This window comes from Mobula birostris, chromosome 20, assembly GCF_030028105.1.
Source record: "Mobula birostris isolate sMobBir1 chromosome 20, sMobBir1.hap1, whole genome shotgun sequence".
NCBI lineage: Eukaryota > Metazoa > Chordata > Chondrichthyes > Myliobatiformes > Myliobatidae > Mobula > Mobula birostris.
This window is the reverse complement of record NC_092389.1, coordinates 42,814,585-42,838,956: the sequence shown is the minus strand read 5'-3', so window position 1 is coordinate 42,838,956 and position 24,372 is coordinate 42,814,585. Positions and strand designations below refer to the sequence as shown.

Below are 24,372 nucleotides of genomic sequence, written 5' to 3'. Positions count from 1 at the left end.
ATGTCTGCGCTCTGAATTCTCTCTCCTTCTAAATAATAGTCTGCCCGTTTATTCCTTCCACCAAAGTGGATGACCATACACTTTCCAACATTGTATTTCATTTGCCACTTCTTTGCCCATTCCCCTAAACTATCTAAGTTTCTCTGCAGGTTCTCTGTTTCCTCAACACTACCCACTCCTCCACCTATCTTCGTATCATCGGTAAATTTAGCCACAAATCCATTAATCTCATTGTCCAAATCATTGACATACATGGTAAAAAGCAGCGGTCCCAACACCGACCCCTGTGGAACTCCACTGGTAACCGGCAGCCAGCCAGAATAGGATCCCTTTATTCCCACTCTCTGCTTTCTGCCGATCAACCAATGCTCCACCCATACTAGTAACTTCCCTGTGATTCCATGGGATCTTAACTTGCTAAGCAGCCTCATGTGCGGCACCTTATGTTTAATGTTTTGCATTTATCTAATCCAAAGTTCATGTTCATATATTTCAAAAATATTTCCACGATTTGAATTTATTGTTTTAGCTTAACTGATGAAGGAGCATATCATTTCAAATCATCCATGTATAGAAGGTGTGTTAAGGTACAGCTCATTTCATTGTTTCTGATTTGATACACAATTTTCATCCAATTCAGCAAATTGGAGAGCGGGTTTAAAGCTGGACAGATCCATAGTGGACAGAGAGTCAGCTTGGAAAATGCTATTATTATTATTTCTTTCTTTTCGTATTTTACAGTTTGTTGTCTTTTGTGTGCCGGTTGAACACCCAAGTTGGTGCGGTCTTTTATTGATTCTGTTATAGTATAGTTATTATTCTATGGATTTATTGAGCATACCTAGAAGAAAACGAATGTCAGGTATATGGTGATATCTATGTACGTAACAATACATTTACTTTGAACTTATTACTGATCATTACAGAATGTCTCTCTGGTGCTTCCCACTCCCTCCCTTCTCCATTCCCATTTTCCCAACCATGATTCCCCTCTCCCTGCCCCCTTCCCACTCTCAGTCCACAATAGAGACCCAGATCAGAATCAGGTTTATCATCACCCACATATGTCATGAAATTTGTGGGTTTTTTTTACAGCAGCAATGGTACAGTGTAATACATAAAATTACTGTAGTACTGTGCAAAACTTTTCGGCACATATATATTACTTGGGTGCCTAAGACCTTTCAACAGTATTATGGATTTGTGACAAATAGGGGTAGTGTGGCGACCCACTTTCTGGCACCCACGAACCGGCTCACAACAGCGCGCGCAGGCAGAGGACCGGCCCCAAAAAGGGCGCCAGGCCATCTTCACCATCAGGGGGAAAATCCCGCGTGCGGAAAGGGTCTGGGAATATGCATTCCCCACAGCAGTCCCACCCCAGGGAGGGCGGGAACGGGAAGGCTTTAAAGCAGGCCGCGAAGTTTGAATAAATCTCTTTCATCGCAACTCTAACTCACCGACTCCGTGTGGTTATTCTAACACTGTGTGTAGCACACTGCTACAATTGGTGACCCCGACGGCCCAAACGATATTTGGACCAGAGATGACCGACGCCGCATCTGTTCACGCAGTTTCGTTAAAACTGCCAAGCTTCTGGACACTGCGACCCCATTTATGGTTCGAACAAGCAGAAGCACAATTCCACATTCGGCAGATAACCTCGGAGTCCACTCGCTACTACTACGAGCTGAGCTCTCTCGACCAGGAGACAGCTGCACAAGTTGAGGAGTTTATACAGTTGCCCCCGGAGGACGGCAAATACACAGCATTCAAAGCCCTGCTCATAAGGACTTTCGGACTCTCACGGCGCGAACGAGCACGCCGCTTAATACACCTGGATGGTTTGGGAGACAGGCCGCCGTCAGCATTAATGAACGAGATGCTGGTCCTGGCTGAAGGACACAAACCCTGCCTCATGTTTGAGCAGGCGTTCCTAGAGCAACTGCCCGAGGACATATGCCTGCTGCTGTCCGACGCAGATTTCAGCGACCCCCGGGAGGTGGCGGCCCAAGCAGATGTGCTGTGGAATGCCAGGAAAGAGAGAGGGGCGTCCGTCGCACAGATCACCAAGCCGCGTGCCCAACGACAGACCAGACCAGGCCTGGCAGCAGAGCCTACAAAACCCGGTGACGGGAGTGAGGAGCCCAACGAACAATGGTGCTTCTACCACCAGCGGTGGGGCACAGAGGCCCGCCGCTGCAGACCACCCTGCAAATTCCCGGGAGACGCCAGGGCCAGCCGCCGCTGATGGCTACGGCAGCTGGCCATCAGGACAGCCTCCTGTACATCTGGGACAAGCAGTCGGGATGCCGCTTTTTGGTCGACACCGGAGCGGAGATCAGCGTCTTACCTCCAACGAGTTACGACACCCGCAACAGAGAACCGGGACCCACGCTGAGGGCCGCAAATGGCAGCACAATATGAACCTGCAGCACCCGCACGATGCGGCTACAGTTCAGCTCCAGCCGGTTCACGTGGGACTTCACACTGGCCGTCATGGCCCAACCACTGCTGGGGGCAGATTTTCTACGAGCCCACAACCTGCTGGTCGACCTGCAAGGGAAGCCATTAGTCCACGCCAAGACTTTTCAAACATTCTCCCTGGGTGAAGCACAGTTGCCAGCCCCACACCTGGGCTCCATCACGCTGTCCGACGATGAATTCACCAGGGTCCTGGCAGATTTCCCATCAGTACTGACACCGCAGTTCATGGCAGCCATGCCCAGACACGGAGTACAGCACCACATCCCTACCCAGGGACCACCCCTCCACGCCTGTGCTCGAAGGCTTCCCCCGGACAAGCTCCGACTGGCGAAGGAGGAGTTCAAGAAGATGGAGGAATTAGGGATCATACAACGGTCCGACAGCCCATGGGCCTCCCCCCTTCACATGGTGCCCAAGGCAACGGGGGGCTGGAGACCATGTGGTGACTACCGCAGACTGAACGAGGCTACAACGCCAGACTGCTACCCTGTGCCGCACATTCAAGACTTCGCAGCAAACCTACACGGTGCAAGGATCTTTTCCAAGGTAGACCTCGTTCGGGGATACCATCAAATCCCTGTACATCCGGACGACATCCCCAAAACAGCACTTATCACCCCGTTCGGACTTTTCGAATTCCTCCGAATGCCATTTGGTCTAAAGAATGCCGCACAGACTTTCCAGCCGCTAATGGACGCGGTGGGACGCAACCTGGACTTTGCATTCATCTATTTGGACGACATCCTCATAGCCAGCAGTAGTCGGCAGGAGCATCTGTCCCACCTCCGCCAGCTCTACTCCCACCTGAGCGAATTCGGCCCTACAATCAACCCAGCCAAATGCCAGTTCGGACTCGACACCATCGACTTCCTGGGCCACAGGATTACTAAAGATGGGGCAACCCCACTGTCCCCCAAGGTAGACGCGGTCCGCCACTTCCCCTGACCCAACACAATCAAAGGCCTGCAGGAATTCGTGGGTATGGTGAATTTTTACCACCGTTTCCTCCCCTCAGCAGCCCAAACCATGCGCCCCCTGTTCACCCTGACGTCGGGTAAGGGCAAGGACATTACCTGGGACGAAGAGGCCGCAACCGCTTTCGTTAAAACCAAAGAAGCCTTAGCAAACACCGCGATGCTAGTGCACCCCAGAACGGATGTTCCTGCTGCCCTCACGGTGGACGCATCCAACACAGCAGTCGGTGGAGTGTTGGAACAACTCATCGAGGATCGCTGGCAACCCCTGGCGTTCTTCAGCAAACACCTACGACCACCCGAACTCAAATACAGTGCTTTCGACCGGGAGCTATTGGCACTATACCTGGCAATCCGGCATTTCAGGTACTTCTTAGAAGGTGGGCCCTTCACCGCGTTCACAGACCACAAACCGCTTACCTTTGCATTCACTAAGGTGTCCGACCCCGGTCGTCCCGCCAGCAGCCACATCTGTCCTACATCTCTGAGTACACGACGGACATCCGGCATGTCTCTGGAAAGAACAACGTCGTGGCGGACGCACTTTCCAGACCTACCATACAGACCCTGTCCCAGGGGGTGGACTATGCAGCGCTGGCAGAGGCACAGCAGGCAGACACTGAGATCCCCAGTTACAGGACTGCAGTCTCCGGTTTACAGCTTCAAGACCTCCCCGTAGGCCCAGGTGAGAGGACCCTACTATGTGACATAGCTACTGGCCAACCCCGCCCCGTCGTCCCAGCAGCCTGGCGCCGGCAGGTTTTCGAGTCCATTCACAACTTAGCGCACCCCTCCATCAGGACAACCGTCTGGCTGGTCTCCAGCAAGTTCATGTGGCATGGGCTGCGTAAACAGGTCAGTGAATGGGCCAAAACGTGCATGCAGTGCCAAACGGCCAAGGTGCAGCGGCACACCAAGGCTCCGCCGCAGCGGTTCGAACCCACCCGCCGGAGGTTCGACCACATCCATGTGGATATCGTGGGGCCCCTGCCAGTATCGCGAGGAGCGCGGTACCTAACTATGATAGACCGGTTCACCAGATGGCCAGAGGCAGTCCCGCTCACCCACACCACCTCCGAATCCTGTGCCCGAGCACTGATCGCAACCTGGGTAGCACGCTTTGGGGTACCGGCCCACATTACCTCCGACAAGGGAGCCCAGTTCACCTCCAGCCTGTGGTCGGCTATGGCCAACCTTTTAGGAACACAGCTACACCACACAACTGCCTACCACCCACAGTCGAACGGACTAGTGGAGCGCTTCCACCGTCACCTGAAATCGGCTCTCGTGGCCCGCCTGGAGGGGCCTAACTGGGTGGACGAGCTTCCCTGGGTCCTGCTCGGAATCCACACGGTGCCCAAAGAGGATCTACACACCTTATCGGCCGAGTTGGTGTATGGCACGCCCCTGGTCGTCCCAGGAGAGTTCATACCAGCCCCAAGGGGGCAAGAGGAAGAACCCACAGCAGTCCTGGACAGACTACGGGAGAGGCTCGGTAACCTGGCCCCCATACCCACTTCACAGCACAGACAGAGCCCGACCTGCGTACCCAAAGACCTGCAGAACTGTAAGTTTCTTTTTGTACGACGGGGCGGACACCGGGCACCGCTACAGCGGCCCTACGAGGGGCCATTTAAGGTGATCAGGAACAACGGGTCCACGTTCATGCTGGACATTGGGGGGAGAGAGGAGGTTTTCACAGTGGACCGACTCAAACCAGCCCATGCGGACTTGGCGCAACCAGTCCAGGCTCAGGCACCGTGGCGCAGGGGCAGACTTCCCAAACAGAGGCCGATCCAGACTGTGGACATTGGGGGAGGTATCGCCGGTTCTGGGGGGGGGTTATGTGGCGACCCACTTTCTGGCATCCACGAACCGGCTCACAACAGCGCGCGCAGGCAGAGGACCGGCCCCAAAAAGGGCGCCAGGCCATCTTCACCAGCAGGGGGAAAATCCCGTGCGCGGAAAGGGTCTGGGAATATGCATTCCCCACAGCAGTCCCACCCCAGGGAGGGCGGGAACGGCAAGGCTTTAAAGCAGGCTGCGAAGTTTGAATAAATCTCTTTCATCGCAACTCTAACTCACCGACTCCGTGTGGTTATTCTAGCGCTGTATGTAGCACACCGCTACAGTAGGTCAGTAGCAGATGAAGTAATGCATTTTGGAAAGAAGAATGGTTTTAGGGTTGAGAATCACAATTTATAAGGATGCACAGAGAGACTAGGCTATTCACAGAGTGGAGGGTTGAGAGGAGACTCGATCACAGTATGCAGAATTGTGGAAGAAAAGAGAGCTTCCTTTTGGTTGAAAGGTCCAGGGAAGGAGGATGGATCTACAATGATTAGTAAATTATAGGATGAATTTCCAAAACAAAAGCTGCAGTCGACTGCTAACAAGTGAGCAAAACTGCAGAGTTTATGATCTGTTTTCATTAATTGCAGCGATTTATAAACTTTAGAAAGCACAGAAAACAAGAAAGATGAAAGGTCTCAGCCCAAAAAGTTGACTGTTTATTCCCATCCATGGATGCTGCTTGACCTGCTGAGTTCCTCCTGCATTTTATGTGTATTTCATCTCTTCATTCCCATAACACTCAAAAATCCATCCATCTCAGGGCTCATCCCATTTCAGCAGATAATTCCAAAGACTTATTACTCTCAGGTGAAGATATTTCTGCTAATCTTCTGCCATGAATGGCCAATCTCCTATTCTGAGTCTGTTACTGCTGGTTTCTTGGGTGGCAGGTGGAGATGCGTCTCTACCAAAGGAGGTATAAGGCACCCCTTTCCTCCAGTGTCCTGTAGATCACACTTGTACAAGGTGTAACACCTGCTTAGCCCCCGATCAGGGTCACATGAAGCCACTGGAGCAGGTGGTGGATGGTTGTGTGAGCAGCCGGTGCAGATCACAAGTCCTGGTTGTGCGACCACTGATGCCAGGCAGACAATCTCTGGAGAGTATTGATAATGGCTGGGGTCATCCACCTTGTAAAGACACTACCCAGAAAGCAATGGGAAACCACTTCTGTAGAAAATTTTGCCAAGAACAACGACGTTTCGGGCCGAAACCCTTTGGCAGGCCTGGAGAGAAAAAGCTGAGGAGTAGGTGTGAAAGGTGGGAGGAGGGGAGAGAGAAATACAAGGGGATAGGTAAAACTTGGAGGGGGAGGGATGAAGCAAAAAAACTAAGAAGTTGATTGGTGAAAGAGACAGAAGGCCATGGAAAAAAGAAAAAAGGGGGGGCGGGAGAAGAAGCACCAGAGGGAGGCGATGGGCAGCCATGGAGATAACATGAGAGAGGGACAAGGGGATGGGAAATGGTAAAAGGGGGGGGGGGGCGGGGAGGCATTACTGGAAGTTAGAGAAATCGGTGTTCATGCCATCAGGTTGGAGGCTACCCAAATGGAATATAAGGTGCTGTTCCTCTAATCTAAGTGTGGCCTTATCCCAACACTGGAGGAGGCCATGGATGGATATATTAGTGGGAATGGGAAGTGGAATTAAAATGGGTGGCCACTGGGAGATCCCGCTTATTTTGGTGGACGGAGCACATATGCTTGATAAAGCGGTCTCTCAATCTACGTCAGTATACCTATATACAAGAGGCCACACCAGGAGCACTGAACACATCATGGATAGACCATGATCTGTCATATGACGTGGCACATAATGAACGAACTACTGAGTCCAGGTATCCCTGCCTACGGGTAACATCAGTCCTGCTACTCTGTCAAAGACCTGGAAAAAATTTGCACCTTTTAGTGAAATCACCTCTTATTCTAAACCTGAGAGAATGGGCCCAGTCTGCTAAATCATTGCATTCAAGACAAAATCACAATCTAGGAGGCAATCTCGTACATTCCTTCTATCATAAATAAGCTTTTACCCAAGTAGAGATACTAGACCCATGCATTATATTGTATGTCTGGTGTCACCAGGGCCCTCTGTAAATGTAGTACCTTTCAACTTTTGTACTCAAATCTTTGCACAGCATTTGCCTTCCTTGTTACTTCTTGCACCCGAAGGACAAAACTGTCCCTCTATACATCTGGACATCTGACACATTGATGAAATGTGCACTGAGCGGTGTGGTAATTTAGTGGTTAGTGTAACATTATTACAGCACCAGGTTTAAGATTGGGGTTCGATTCCTGCCATTGTCTGTAATGAATTTGTACATTCTCTCCAGGACCAGATGGATTTCCTCTGGCTGCTCCAGTTTCCTCCCACAGTCCAAAGAGCTACCGGTTAGGGTTAGTAAGTTGTGGGCATGCTATGTTCGCGCAAGAAGCATAGCAACACTTGTAGGCCACCCCCTGCACTTCTGTGATGGTTGTTGATGTTTCAATGTACATTTGACAAATAAAGCTAAGCTTTAAATCTGAAATATGAAGCACCAACCACACTCAACTGTTCTCTACCACTAGCCCATTGTTCTCCCCTCCTCTGAAAGCAGACTCAACACTGTAAAAACATGGAGTGTTTTCCAGGTGTTATATCAGTGTTGTACTTCAACTGTTTTACTGCACGTCATAATGCTCTATATATATTGATGCAAACATAATACTTTCTATCTCCCCCAGTTGATGAGAAGGACCCTTAAATAGGCTAAATCTATATTCTAAACTCACGTATTTTATGTACAAGCATGTGGAGTTTGTATTGCAGGACTATACCAATGTAGTCTGACATAAATGAAAAGGTTCAGGAGCATGTAGGTTAAGAGGCCAGATGCAACTATCCAAAGATTAGATTCAAATCCCACCAGGGCTGCCTTATATGTTATACGTAAGCAATTAGTAAAATGCAAAATATTAATTACAATCTCCATGGAATGTTCTAAGTAAATTTGCCATTTTGTTTGACCTGGATTCTTCGAGACCTCAGATTCACTTACGTGGCTGACTACTCACTGCCCTCGACAATGGATAATTAAGGATGCAAATAGTATCAAAGCACATCCAACACTCCCAGAGCCAGTAAATACAGGCAGACCCCAGGTTACATTAGAGTTCTGTTCTCCAGAACTGTCTGTAAACCTGTAACCATCTGGGTGACACGGTAGCAGGGTGATTAGCGTAGTACTTTACAGTGCCAGCAATCAGGTTCAATTCCCATCACTCTCTGTAAGGAATTTGTACGTTCTCCAATAAGCACATAGGTTTCCTGCAGGTGCTCCAATTTCCTACCACATTCCAAAGGTGTATGGGTTAGAGTACATAGTTTGCAGGCATGCCAAGTTGACATCAGAAGTACGGGACCTTTTCAGAATGGCAGGCAGTGACTAGTAAGGTACCGCAAGGCTCAGTGCTGGGACCCCAGTTGTTTACAATATATATTAATGACTTGGATGAGGGAATGAAATGCAGCATCTCCAAGTTTGCGGATGACACGAAGCTGGGCGGCAGTGTTAGCTGTGAGGAGGATGCTAAGAGGATGCAGGGTGACTTGGATAGGTTAGGTGAGTGGGCAAATTCATGGCAGATGCAATTTAATGTGGATAAATGTGAAGTTATCCACTTTGGTGGCAAAAACAGGAAAACAGATTATTATCTGAATGGTGGCCGATTAGGAAAAGGGGAGGTGCAACGAGACCTGGGTGTCATTATACACCAGTCATTGAAAGTGGGCATGCAGGTACAGCAGGTGGTGAAAAAGGCGAATGGTATGCTGGCATTTATAGTAAGAGGATTCGAGTACAGGAGCAGGGGGGTACTACTGCAGTTGTACAAGGCCTTGGTGAGACCACACCTGGAGTATTGTGTGCAGTTTTGGTCCCCTAATCTGAGGAAAGACATCCTTGCCATAGAGGGAGTACAAAGAAGGTTCACCAGATGAAGAAAGACTGGATGAACTGGGCTTGTACTCGTTGGAATTTAGAAGATTGAGGGAGAATCTGATTGAAAGATATAAAATCCTAAAGGGATTGGACAGGCTAGATGCAGGAAGGTTGTTCCCGATGTTGAGGAAGTCCAGAACGAGGGGTCACAGTTTGAGGATAAAGGGGAAGCCTTTTAGGACCGAGATTAGGAAAAACTTCACACACAGAGTGGTGAATCTGTGGAATTCTCTGCCACAGGGAACAGTTGAGGCCAGTTCATTGGCTATATTTAAGAGGGAGTTAGATATGGCCCTTGTGGCTAAAGGGATCAGGGGCTATGGAGGGAAGGCTGGTACAGGGTTCTGAGTTGGATGATCAGCCATGATCATAATGAATGGCGGTGCAGGCTCGAAGGGCCGAATGGCCTACTCCTGCACCTATTTTCTATGTTTCTATGTAACACTTGCAGACTGACCCCAGCATATCTTTGGGCTGTGCTGGACCTTGCTACAAATTGCACATTTCACTCTATGTTTCAATGTTGTTGTTGTTCAATTCCCTACCTCGGGGCACAATGGACAGCGACCTTGCTGTTTCCTACAAGGCTGAGTTGCTAGCTCGACACTCAACCCAGCACGGGTGGAAAGCGTGCAGGGAGCCGGCCGGATTCGAAACCCAGGACCACTTACCTCAAAGTCTAGTGCGGATGCCAGTACACCACTGGCTGGCTATATTTCGATGTACATGTGGCAAGTAAAGCTAATCTCTTTTTAAGCCAACTTCTCTGCAACTCAGAAACATCTGTTTTTGTATAGTAACCCATATCATATTGCTCTGCAAACACTTTCTATAATTTATTTAAATCAAACAGTCACCCTAATACTGCCCATAATTAACTTAATAAAATATATGTTGCATATACGGTAGTCATTAATGAATGATGCAAAATATTTTACTATTATTATTATTTCAAAAAGTGCCTTAAAATACATGCGAGAATTTGCATAGAGAAGGATTTGTATAGGTCAGGTTATCTGTAACCCGGCAACCCCTGATTCTTTATAATCCAGCATAAATCAAGGTAGAATTATAGACACATTGTGGTCCCATTACACAAAGTAATAACTCTTAAAACTAACAGCAAGGATGGAAAGGCAGTAATGCTCCATATCCATAAGACCATAAGACATTGGAGCAGAATTACGCCATTCATCCCATCAAGTCTACTCCAACATTTGATCGATTTTCCTCTCAGTCCCACTCTCCTGTTTTCTCCCTGCAACCTTTCACACCCTGACTATCAAGAACCAGTCAATCTCCACCTTAAATGCACACAGTGACCTGGCCTTCACAATTGCCTGTGACAACAAATTCCACAGATTCACCACCTTCTGGCTAAAGAAATTCCTCTTCATCTCTGTTTTAAACGGATGCTCCTCTAGTCTGAGGTTGTGGCCTCTGGTCCTAGACTCCCTCACTCTTGGAAATATCTTCTCCACACCGTTCTATCTCGGGCTTTCAACATTTGATAGGTTTCAAGGAGATCCCCCACATTCTTCTAAATTCCAGCAAGTACAGGCCCAGAGCCATCAAATGCTCCTCATATGATAAGCCTTTTAGTCCCAGGATCATTTTCGTAAACGTCCTTTGAATCCTCTCCAATGTCAGCACATCCTTTTTTAGATAAGGGGCCAAAAACTGCTCACAGTACCCCAAATGAGGCCTCACCAGTGCTTCATAAAGTCTCAACTTTACATCCATTTCCAACACATTCCAGTCTACCTGTCTAAAGAGACCCCACTGAAATCATAGCAGTCATGTGTGAGAATGACAATTTCAGCTCCTACACCACTAGCACAGTAACCTGCCTTTAGTTAAATGAATATCAACAAAAAAATGCAGTGAAATACCTGTCAATGCTATGCTGTGTTGACCTCAGCAGATCCGAGTAAAATATTCTGAAGCATTCATTTTGTCTACAAGTCAAGAAATGGTCAGATTTTCTGCGATGATTTTGATCAATGTGCTCTGTGAACTTTGCTCTTTTTAAGATAGCAATTTTTATCCTGTGACATTTTTCATTCCAGCTTAATGAGAGACGCCGCTCCTGTTCGTCACCTATGGATATTTCAAATAGCAGCCTGCTACTCCCTGTTTACCCTTTCAACCTACGTTTCCTGTTCTGATTTCAAAACCGTGTCAAAAGTGACACTGACGTCTTTCTCCTGACCCCATATAGGGGCATTCTCTTAAAGAAAATATTGTCAGACTATAGCAATTATTTAAAGGTATTCCTTTCTGGACTGAATTTATAGTTACTATATCTGTGCATACAGCTACTATTCCACAAATTATATTTGAAATTGTTCAGGCACTGTCTTGGGGGAGTAGAGATGTGAAGAGGCACCACACTGTGTAAAATGATCATGTATCAAACTGAACCAATATTTTTAAACATTATTAAAATAACCCATCTGGTAGCATAAAGGAAGACTAGACACCAACTCAAACTACTGAAAGAAACTGGTTGTTAGATATTTCTTCAAATATCTTGCTGTAAACCAATGTCAGCTCTAGGAGAGACTTTTCAAATTATTTTTGGGATAACCAAAATCACCAGTTTAAACATCTCCCAGACACATAACTATTAAAACTGTTTAAAGTTCTTGAGAGAAGCTAAAACTGATGATCCTCTGGTTGCCAATTTGGCCAATTACAATGCTGCAAATTCGTGGTCAAATGTTGGGCAAGAAATGGTGCTTCCCCCAACCCCAGGTCAGAGAGGCATCGGCAAGCTCCAGCACCAGAGTGCCGTGCAGGCAAGAGGCATGAGGGCCAGTGTCCTCCTAAGTACGTGTATCAGCAAGATTGGAGTTCGAGTCCACTGGAGGTAGGAGTCTGGAGATGGCCTGTCTTGGGGCTGGATGACTATGTGTGTGTATGGGTGGGTGGGAGGGAGGGAGGAAAGAGACTTGTTTTGCTGTTGTTGTTTTGTTGCTTGGTGTGTTCTGTTTTGTTGTGCCCTGTGTTGTGGTGAGCACTGTGGGCACACTATGTTGGCACAGGAATGTATGGCGACATTTCTTGATTAGTAAGGGTGCCAAAGGTTATGTGGAAAAGGTAGAATGGGATGAGAGGGATAATAAATCAGACATGATTGAATAGCAGAGTAGACGCAATAGGCCAAATAGCCTAATTCTGCTTCTATGTCTTGTGGTCTTAACGACATTTATGGTCTGCCCCAGCACATAAATGAGTGTGCTGGTTGTTCAACGCAAATGACGCAATTCACTCTATGTTTCAATGTACATGTGATAAATAAATGAGTCTGAATCAATCAAATTATAATCTCTTATCTCAGAACACACTGATGCAATTCTCCACGACCATCATAGAGAGCCTCCTCATACCAGCCACTACTGCCTAGTCTGGTGTAGCATCCTCTCCCAACACACAAAAACTACAGCAAACTGTCAGGTCAACAGAAAAGGTTGTTGGCAGCAATCTACCATCACTGCAGGACTTCTATATGTCCACGTTAAAGCAACAGGTCAGGAAAAATCATTGCAGACACTACTCACCCAGAAAAATGCCTTTTCCAAAATCTTCCTTCTAGAAAGCACCATTGGGCTATTAAAACAAAACCTTCACACCATTTTAAAAGTTTCTTTCCCCAGGCAGTAAATCTGATCAACCATTCTAGTTAGCCCCCCCCCACTTCAACCTATTACCCCGTCACTGCACTGCACTGTAAACACTTTAAACCATTTTTATAATACTGTTTACATTTTTATATCATTCTTTATGATTGTTGAATGTTGCTGTTTCTTGTTTCATGTTGTGCTTACACACCACAGCAAATTCCTAATACATGTAAATATATATGATGAATAAAGTTGATCCTAGATTCCAGTATTTCAAATGGGATGGATAAGTGAGTTCTGGAGAGGGAAGATTTACAGGAATAGTTCCAGAACTCAAGGAATTTCAGGTCTCGAGTCAGACTGGAGAAACTTTGGTTCTGACAGTGAGAGTGATAGAGAAAGATGCTGGAGGAACTCAGCAGATCAGGCAGCATCAATGAGTGCCACAGCAGTGTGCGGTTAGTGCAACACTATTAAAACTCAGGGCATTCTGGAGTTTACAGTTCAACTCTGGTGCCATTCTGTACATTCTCCCAATTGAATGGGTGGGTTTATTCTGGTTTCCATCCACTGTTCAAAGTTGTACTGGGTAGGTTAAATGGTCATCGTAAATTGTCTTGTGATTAAGTTAGGGTTAAGTCGGGTGTTGCTGGGGTGATGTGGCTTTAAGGGCCAGAGAAACCGACTCTGCTCTATATAGGTAAATAAAGAAATGCAGAGGGGAATAAAGAGTTAATGTTTCAGGTCAAGTCCTTTCATCAGGACTGGAAAAGAAAAGGACAAAAGTCAGAATTAAAAGGTTGGTGAGGGGGAAGGAGAGGAGTACAAGCTGGCAGGTGAAGCCAGGTGAGAGGGAAGGTGGGTGGGTGGCAGAGGGGAGAGGGAGGGTAAGCAGCTAGGGGGGCATATATGGGAGAGGTAAAGGATGACGAAGGAATCCGATAGGAGAGGAGAGTGGACCATGGAAGGAAGGGAAGGAGGAGTAGGACCAGACGGAGGTGATAGTTAGGTGAGGTGAAGAGAAAGGGTAAAGGGGTAATGGAAAAAGAGAGGAGAGAGTAGGCAGAAATATCTGGAAGTTAGAGAAATCGATGTTCATGCCATCCGGTTGGAGGCCCAGAATTTGAGGTGTTGCTCCTACAGCATGAGCTTGGCCTCATTATGGCAGTAGATGGACATGTCAGAATGGGGATGGGAAGTCCAACTGAGATGAGTAGCCACCAGGAGACCCTCCATTTTGTGGCAGGCAGAGCAAAGGCACTGACAAAGTCTGCCACTAGAAAAAACTCAATGTGATTAAGTGTCAGAATGTTGCTGACAGCTTGGATTCGGGGAAAAAGCAGCCAGCGTCTGTGATACTGAAGGTGTTTAGCTATTCGGAGCACACTTATATCAGCTTGCCCTGGCAGCTAAATAGTCTTCAGGAACACACACACACACTGGTTGCTCAGCACTGCTGATTATCAGCTTTGAAAAGTTCACATGATGATGATCATGGAAATGGTGCAAAAATCACAAACACAAGGAAGTCTACTGATGCTGGAAATCCAGAGCAACTCACACCAAATGCTGGAGGAACTCAGCAGCTCAGGCAGCATCCAAAGAAATGAATGAACAGTCGATACTTCTGGCTGAGACCCTTCTTCAAGAATTAGAGGGAAGGGGGATGATGCCAGAATAAAAAGGTGGTGGGGTTTGGGGAGGGGTGGGGGAGGAAGGGGAAGGGGGGAAGGAGGATAGCTGGAAGGTGACATGTGAAGTCAGGTGGGTGGGAATGGTAAAGGGGCTGGAGAGGAAGGAATCTGATAGGAGAGGAGAGTAGACCACAGGAGAAATGGAAGAAGGAGGGGGCCCAGAGGGAAGTAACAGGCAGGTGAGAACAGGTAAAAAGTCAGAATAGGAAATCGAGGGGGGAGGGGGAATTTGTTTACCGGAAGGATAAATCAATAGTCATACCGTCAAGTTTGAGGCTACCCAGATGGAATATAGTTATTGGGTAGTTAAACTTTGGATACTATATAGAAAGCTTGGAATTGAACTCTATTATTTAAATCATACCAGTAAATCAATATTTATCAATTTACTTCTTCCTCACCAGTACATTTCTTAAGGCTTTACTTAATTCACAAACTGGTCTAAATGTCCCACGCAATATGCAAAGCAAAAAATGTCTAAAACTAGAGTCTGTCAAAAACAAACTGGTTCAGCAGCACCCGAGCAGTCTGGCTCTTTCCTTTGATAAGATGTTAAACATCATAGTAATTCAGAAAGGTCAACTCCCTGCCTGCTGAAGTGGTAAATTTGAATAAATTTAACACACACACATAATTACTAATGTTAATTTACGGCCACCAATACATTATGATGGAGAGGGGAATTAAAATGCTTAAGCGTGTAAGGATTTCATGCACTATCACATGGAAATTGCTCCAATCATTTGACATTCCAAATAACAGCTCAGTGTATTCTAAGGTGGCACTGTGTCTTGCCGTTACAATAACCTCTGAGATATTGTAGTGGACACAGATTATCTATCACTGGTGGCTTACAACCTCAGGAACTACGTTTCTAAATTTAAGTTGCCTGTTTATTTACAACTGCTTTTCTACATCCCTTGTATAAAGTGTAATAATAAGGTTCTGGGAGGAGAGTTTCTGTGCTCCTTAGTGTTGCATTGTGATTTTGTAAGATATGGAGTGAGCTAGCTTGACAACAGTCCAATTTTGTTAAAAATGTAACATAAAACAAGTCTTCACTATTTTACATATTATAGTATATCGATCAACAATTCAAATCAATAATCAAACACTATGATCAGAAAGACAAAGTGATAATTCTTTAGTCATATATTCAATATATATGGCAAACATGCTTTCTGACCATGCAACTTATAACCAGAAAAACTCACTTAATTCTGTCATTTTTAAATTTGGTCAGAGAACTTTGGATTGATGAACAGCCTGGAATAAACTGTATGATTTTGGTAAAAATAATAAAATTAATCCTCAGAGGTAAAGCAATACTTCAGCATAACATGATACCCTGCTTCCAAAATTTGGTTCCATTGACTTCCATGAAGTGGAATTGGGTTGCAGAACTTAATCAGAGTAGATGCCTACAGTGTGTGTTTAGTAAGGGCAACAGAGGGCAAACCTCTGCCAAACTTGTTTTACGTAACGGTATCCATCCTTAATACATCATCATCAACCCATTTCTCTGAAACGTTAATACCATGTTAATGCAAAAAGCGGCAAGTCTGTCAGTAATCTAAATGTATCCATTAATAACCTGTTCTCTACTAGTTCGGTATTAGCTTGGTTAATTTTAGCGACTAGCTTTTAAACTCGCTGTCTATATTAGAGTTTGTTAAAGAGTTTGGCTACAAGTTGGTAGCCATACCTTTAATGTCAGCAGCCTTGTCCATGAAGCCTGGAGGAAACAAACATGAGACATTAGATACGCGCAAACATCATGAACATGCACAGCTAGCTGAATGTGTTAATATAAAGATGCAGGCAACAATCCTCACAAAGCTTTTGCAAGTATAGTGTGACATCAGTGCTGAGAAAAGGTCATTGTCGTCACCAGTGTTTAGTACCTCTTGGCTCAAGTGAAATTTCTCAGATTAGTAAAAGCTACCAACCATTCAGAGAAGAAATGTGCGTAAAGAGCTAGGTCCAATCACTGTGGTAAGAATATACTTGGCAAGTGAAACTGAGGTATAAAAAATGTATGATTTATGAAAATTGCATTTTTAAATGATAAAGGAGTTAAGCCATTTCCACAATGATTAGAACTTGTTGCACATTCTGAGTACTCTCATTTTCCACAAACTATAGACTCACTTTCAAGGACTCCACATCTCAATTTTTAATTTACACCATTTGTCTACTTTTGATTTCATCAGATTGCTGAATGGACAATGAACCTTTGAACACTACCTCACTATTTTTGGCTCTCTTTTTGCACTGCTAATTTAAATTATTTAACTTATAGTGGAAATAATGCGGAAAGTGTGTAGCTTGGGTGGTTAGTGGTTGTTGGTTGGGTTGAATTGTCTTCCGATCTTGGCAATCCATTTGCAAGCATTTTGTCACCCTACAAGGAGATGATGTCTCCGTGTATGATGGTGAAACATTTGCAAATGGATCGCCAAGATCCGAGAACAACTCAACCTAACCAGAAAATACAGTATATTTTATGAATTACACTATATTGCCACTGCAAAACAAGAAATTTCATGACAAATGTCAGTGATAATAAACCTGATTCTGATTATTTGCACTTTGATGGTTTGTCCTGTTTATGTATATTTCATAAATTCTATTGTATTTCTTTATTCCCTCTGTACATGCCTGCAAGAAAATGAATCTCAAGGTAGTATGTGGTAATATATATGTACTTTGAGAAGTAACTTACTTTGACTTTGATATGGAAATCATTCTTCATGATACTCGCCAATGGGAAGGAGTAATGAGTGCATCACCCAGCTGCCGGAGGAGATGTGTGGACCCGAAGACAAAGAGAAGCATGCAAGCTCAGTAGTGCAATCACTCGAGTCGAGTATGATGTTCTCCCAAGGGGATGTTCCCTTAATGGAGAATGCCCGTGCGTGACTTTGTTTAACATGAGGAGGCTGATACACGGGTAGCCACCACACGATCCTTAACGGATCAGGGTCAGGTCCAGTGGTATGGAGCACAAGATGACTGGGGACCCTTCGCTTCTGCAGCCTTCCTCCACCTTCACTGCCATTGTGATGGGTCATCATCTACTGCCAGCTCTGCCACTGAGATCTTGTTTGAATTACTCTTTGTCTGGAACCTTCCCGTTGACCTTACCACCAGGGGGCGACCTAACCAGGCTCTCAGGAACTCACAAGGCTCTCCATCATAACAAGGTGAAGAGCTCAGACCATATGCATTATTCAGCACTGCTGACCCTGCAGTGTTGGGAAGTGCAACAGGAAAGCCAATAACACTGTACCCTCTATCCCAGGGCGAGGAGTCAGCCAAGCACTGAGGTCAGCGTGTTTGAGCTTGTGCTTGTGATGACAGCCTGCCTAACCTTCAGAGTCCACACTTCAAAAGCCTCAGGCCTAATGATCCCACCACCATGGAGCTCAGGTCCCTGGTAAATGCAAGGTTCCATTCAAGTCTGATAAAAGTAGGATAGAAGTAGTGCTTGATCAAGTTGGGTAACTGTTACACATAGGAGCAGAATTAGACCATTCAGCTCAGCAAGCCTGCTCTGTCATTCCACCATGGCTGATTTACTTTCGCTCTCAATCCCATTCTTCTGCCTTCTCCCTATCAACCAAAATATACCCAATGAAATGGCCTCCACAGCCATCTGAGGCAATGAATTCCACAGATTCACCACGGTCTGGCTACATAAGTTCCTCCTCATCTATGTTCAAAAGTGATGGTCTTCTATTCTGAGTCTAAGGCCAGAGGGCACAGACTCTCCCACTATTAGAAACATCCTCTCCACATCCATTCTATCCAGGTCTTTCAATATTCAGTAGGTTTCAATGAGGTCCTTCCTCATCCTTCTGAACTCCATCCCCTGGAAGGTTTGTTCCAGTGTACGCAATGTATTTACCAGCAAGCACAGGATAATATTCCAGCCATTCAGCCCTCACAGAAGACCCAATATCCTCTGTGCATCTCCAATTTAATATGGCAGATTTTCTGGCCGCACCCTTCCTAGGTGGACCTCCACGTCAACTAGCGCTGGGGCAATGATATTTAAATTCCAGTTCATTAAATCTATTTCCCATCTTACACTTATAGATCTCGTACATGTGCACTGTGGTGTGTTGCTTGTATAGTATATGATACTGGTCTAACACAGGTAGGGCAAGGGATCAGATTTTCTCTGTCAGCTAAGAGGACGCATTGAGCCTACAAGCATATTTCTGAGAAATAACATTGATATTCAAGGGCAATTACTAACTGCAGATCTGTGCTTATTGAAACTGGGAGGGAAAGAATATTTCTGTATTGCTGTGCCAATCACAAGCACACAACGTAGAGAGGCGTTAGACTTCATTTCATTTCCCACCCACATGCAAAGGAAAATTATCTGCTTCCCCCAGGATATCCAGTGAGCTCTTTTCATGAGACATTTAGTAGGAATCAGAAACTACTGTATCAGGGCACAGAGTGCCGACAACCTTCTCAACGATGAGTTGATTCCCAGTAATTGCTCATTTCATGGCGGAACACTAGTCCAACCTAAGTGCTTAATGCATCAAACTGAAATAAACCAGTTCCTTTTCCACAAATTGTAGTATTAATTGGTCGAATTTAATAGGCTGCTGGCAAGAGCCACTGGAGCAAACAATTCTATGTAAGCAGTACCCTGGTACCAAAGTAAATGCTGCAGCCAATCAGAATGAGCCTGCAGTAATGAACCTTGGAAGCTTCTTGGGTCTAACCAACCACTCATGGAACATAAACGTCAACAGCTTCGGTCATCTATCTTTGATTATGACATAGCAATTCCCAAATTCCCCACAATACATAACTTACGTTGATCCTGAGTATGAAGGTCCTGATAAATATTCATCTACCTAAGTTCATGGAGTTCAACAGAGGAAGAGCTCACTGCTAACTCAGGAAAACATCCAACATAATCAAGGGCACCTCCCACCCCAGATATTCTGCCTTCTCCCCTCTCTGATGGGGTAGAAGGTACACAAATTTAAGAGCCTATATTCCCAGGCAGTATCCTATCCAAGTATGAACCAGGCCTGAGACTGCTTTGCTTCCACGATTGGATGAGACCAGACATTTTTAGGCTAGTATCATGACAATGTTCAGGGGGTACATCCGCGTCTGGGTAGCAGTGGATAAAGGACGCATGGCATCCACGGGTAACAGAGAGCTGTTTCGGTACCATTGGGCACTGCAGGGATAGATAACACATCCTCCAATGTGTTAGCTCAGTGTATGTTAGTCTTGATTTGTCTGCTCTTTTGTTTGTAATGTGATCGTACAACAGTATTGTCATCATTTGAATTAATAATAAATGTATGCTTGTAAAAAAAAAGCCTGAGAGCATGTACCTCCAAGCTCATGGACAGCTTCTAAGCTGCTGTTATTAGACTCTTGAATGGATTTCTCTTGCGCAATATCTGTCCTGTCCTTGGATTGGAGGACTGTCCGTGTGTGTGGGTGGGTGGAAGGAGGAATGGGGCTCATTTTGCTGTTGTTTTGTTGCCTGTTGCACTGTTTCGTTGAGCTCCGTGTTGTTCTGCAGAGCATTCTGGGCATGCTACGTTGGCGCCGGAATGGGGTTTAACACCTACCAGCTGCAACCCCCCCCCGGATATCCTTTTGTTATGTTGGTTGTTGCCACAAATGATGCGTTTCAGTGTACATGTGCTAAATAACCGAATCTGAATCTGAATAAATTCAAATTCAGATCTGTTTAAATGCTAAATAAATGAATCTGAATCTGAATGTAAAAGGTGAACTCTTGATCTCATAATCAAACATCAGGCTCCTGAACCAACATGGATAACTTCATTCACCTCAACAATGAACACAAACTATGGACTCACTTCCAAAGACTTATGTTCTCAGTAATAGACAGAAAATGCAGGAGGAACTGAGATGTTGCAGCATCTATGGAATGAATAAACAGTCAACATTTCGGGTTGAAAGGACTGAGAATTTTGTTCCTCTCTGTGCCTTGTGGTGCATTAGACAGGAACCTTGCCGTTTCTTGAGCACTTGCCTGTTTTTTACAAGGCTAAGTTGCTTGCTCAATGCATAACCCAGCATGGATGGAAAGCGTGCAAGGAGCCAACCAGATTCAAACCCGCGACCACTCGCCTCAAAGTCCAGTGCGAATGACACTACGCTACTGGCTGGCATGTAGGACTGGGATGGAAGGGTGAAGATGCCAGAATAAAAAGGTTGGAGGAGGGACAGGCGGCTAGCAGGAAGGTGATAGGTGAAGCCAGTTGGGTGGGAAAGATCAAGGGCTGAAGAAGAAGGAATCCAATAGTACTACGTATGTATATATGTATATATAGATGTATTTGCTCAGTTTGTCTTTTGCACATTGGTTGCTTGTCACTTTCCATTGAATCAGAATCAGAATCAGAATCAGGTTTAATATCACCGGCATATGTTGTGAAATTTGTTGTTTTGCTACAGCAGTACATTGCAATACGTAGTCATAATTAAAAACTATAAGTTCTACTGTAGTTCTACTGTGAATGCCTGCAAGAAAAATGAATCTCAGGGTAGTGTGTAGTGACATACTGCATGCGTACTTTGATAATAAATAGACTTTGAACTTTGATCTTTTAAACTCTGAACGTTCTCGTGCCCCTACCATCTACCTGCACTGCATTTTCTCTTTAAATAAGACCATAAGATATAGGAGCAGAAGTAGGCCATTCCATCCATCGAGTCTACTCCACCATTTAATCATGGGCAGACCTAATTCTTCCAGTCATCCCCACTCACCTACCTTCTCCCCATACCCTTTGATGCCCTGGCTAATCAAGAACCTATCTATCTCTGCCTTAAATGCACCCAATGACTTGGCCTCCACAGCCACTCGTGGCAACAAATTCCATAGATTTACCACCGTCCGACTAAAGTAATTTCTCCGCACCTCTGTTCTAAATGGACGTCCTTCAGTCCTGGTCATACCCTCTATTTCCCTCTAACGTAACTATTCCACATTCTATTTAATTTTTTTCTACCTCAATTTATTTACGTATGGAATAATCTGCCTGGATAGCAGGCAGAGAAAGTGTTGTATTTCAGTACACATAATATTAAACAATACATTAAAATTTACAGTGTTTGGGGGGATTAATGCAGTAGATACTGTGGGCATTGTCCCTCTGGTTAGGGCATCTAGTAGCAGGGCTTCTAGTCTTAGTATCAGGGGTTTGTGCTTTATCACTGGCCGTGGATACTTTATCACTGAGTAGATTCAAGACTGATATACTCTATTAGGCCATTTGATTAGGTACACCTGTACACCTACTCGTTAATGCAAACATCTGATCAGCCATGTTGCAGCAGCTCAATACATAAAAGCATGCAGACATGGTCAAGAGGTTCAGTTGTTGTTCAGGTCAAACATCAGAAAGGTGAAAGAAATGTCATGTCAGTGACTTTGATTTTGAATGATTGTTGTTTGGAGTATCTCAGAATCTGCTCATCTCCTGGGATTTTCACAGTCTCTAGAGATTACAAAGAATGGTGTGAAAAACAAAAAATAAATCTAGTGACTGGCAGTTCTGTGGGCAAAAATGCCTCGTTAATGAGACGGGTCAGAGGAGAATGGCCAGACTGGTACAAGCTGACAGTAACTCAAATAACCACGTGTTACAACAGTGGTGTGCAGAAGAGCATCTCTGAACGCTCATGTTGAACCTTGAAGTGGATGGGCTACAGCAGCAGAAGACCATAAACATACACTCAGTGGCTACTTTATTAGGTACAGGAGGTAACTAATAAAGTAGCCACTGAGTGTAGTCATGGAATACAATGAAAATCGATGTAAATGGAGTCTGGGATTGTGGTGGGAAGTGAAAATGAAGCGTTGCATCAGCAATAACCTTAATTACAAGGCAGGCTCAAAGACCTATATGTGTAAGGAAAGATATTATGAATATAAGAAAGAATCAACTTAGAACAGAACTGGGGCATTGGTTGAGATGAGAGCTCAGCCTAGAAATGCTGAGGAAGCTGAAAAGGGCTCTGAGCCTATACTTGTTGCCTAGCAACCAGCAGATAAGGACATGATGCACAGGCATTAGGGAACTGCAAGGAACATCCAATCTGTACAGGATAAGTGGGAATAAAATCACTGACATGGGCAGCTTCAGATATATCTGACCAGACTGATGGGAACATCCTTTCTTTCCCTCTAATACTCAGCAATTATTTTCCCAGGGTGAACATTATAGAATATCTTTATGACAGAGATAAACTTTTGTAGTTGAGACTGATCCAGGTTTGGGTGGATTGGACTAGGCAGTAAAACAGGTTGGCATAGACTCGATGGGTCGAGTACCTTGTTTTTATGCTGTAGCACACTTTGACAGATCAGCGATCTAATGTCTTTTGGGGAGGTTCAATGCCTAACCCAACTGCTCTATTTACTGTCAGGAAAAGGCCGCAGATGCTGGCTGGATGGAAGACAACTGGATAGAACTAACGACAGCATAAATGGGACAACACACATAAAATGCTGGAGGGACACTTTAAGTCAAGCAGCATCTATGGAAAGGAATAAACCCTCAACATTACGGGCTGAGACCATACATCAAGATGTTTGTTGGCTGGCAAGATGTAATGAGTGGCGTGCTACAGGGGTCAGGACTGGGCCCTCAACTTCTTACATTTTATGTAAATGGTGGCAAAAGTCTGGCAGATGGAATACAATGTGAGAATATGTTCATTTTGGCAATAAAAGAACACTTAACCAGAATGGTCAGTGACTCTGGAACTCCGTGGTGCAGAGAGTGTTTGACAAATTTTCAGACAGGGGTATGTGGATTATTAATAAATGAGGGGGAGAAAAGTTACTTAGGGGTAGACAAGGTTACAATCTGATCAGCCAAGGTTTTTCCCAAACAGCAGAGCACACTGGAGAGGCTGAGTGGTCTTCCACTGTTCCACATTTAGGGCGGCATGGTATTGCAGGGGTTACAGCGCCAACACTGGGTTCATTTCTGCCGCTATCTGTAAGCAGTTGATACGTTCTCCCCATGACCGCATGGGTTTCCTCTAGGTGCTCCAATTTTCTCCCACATTCCAAAAACATATGGGTTAGGCGGCTAATTGACCATATGGGTGCAATGAGGCAACATGGGCTTGCTGGACCAGAAGAGCCTGTTACTGTGCTTTTTTTCTAAATAAAATAAGTAATTTGTACGTTCATGTGACTGTGTACAAATAAAACCTTAACCATCATTAGTGTCTGGCTGAAGCACAGACTTCCACATATGATCAAATCTTAAAGGGCCATTTGGCTAAAACTTGCTCCCATTTCTTGCATGATATTCAGTGATGGCACCTTGTACAGGACTTGTGTTATTCTTGTGTACAGTATTTGTGGCAGGAGCCTCTGAGAAGGTTCATGAGTTGTTTAATGATTTGTTATGTACCAAGCAACAAAAATGAAACCACATTCATCAGTGTGATAATGTTAGAAAAAAGGGTATATTTGCACATTTGGTGAAACTATATTTTTAGATAGCTTGGAAAAAGTTTCCAATAAATTTACTACTTACTATTTATAAATAGTATTCATAAAATATTATTATTGATTAAAATGATAAAATTTCTATTTATGGTTAAACAACTTCAACTTCTAAGTTTACTGTTTTATAAAACAAACTGAGCTGGCATAAAGGGGGACACGAGATGAAAGATATGAATACATGATTAGATTAGCTTTGTTTT

The 24,372-nt window shown here is 44.9% G+C and overlaps 1 protein-coding gene across 7 annotated transcripts in view; it reads right to left on the bottom strand.

Annotated features, from left to right (window-relative positions):
- Positions 1 to 24,372, bottom strand: part of LOC140185152 (neural cell adhesion molecule 1-like) — a 722,060-nt gene that overhangs the window by 218,605 nt on the left and 479,083 nt on the right. For 4 of the 7 annotated variants that reach the window (XM_072238532.1, XM_072238533.1, XM_072238530.1 and 1 more), the window contains exon 9: positions 16,325 to 16,354. The exons of the other annotated variants lie outside the window; for them this stretch is intronic. In XM_072238532.1, the coding sequence (XP_072094633.1) occupies positions 16,325 to 16,354 (30 nt within the window). The remainder of the gene's footprint in view (positions 1 to 16,324; positions 16,355 to 24,372) is intronic. 7 annotated transcript variants of the gene reach the window in all.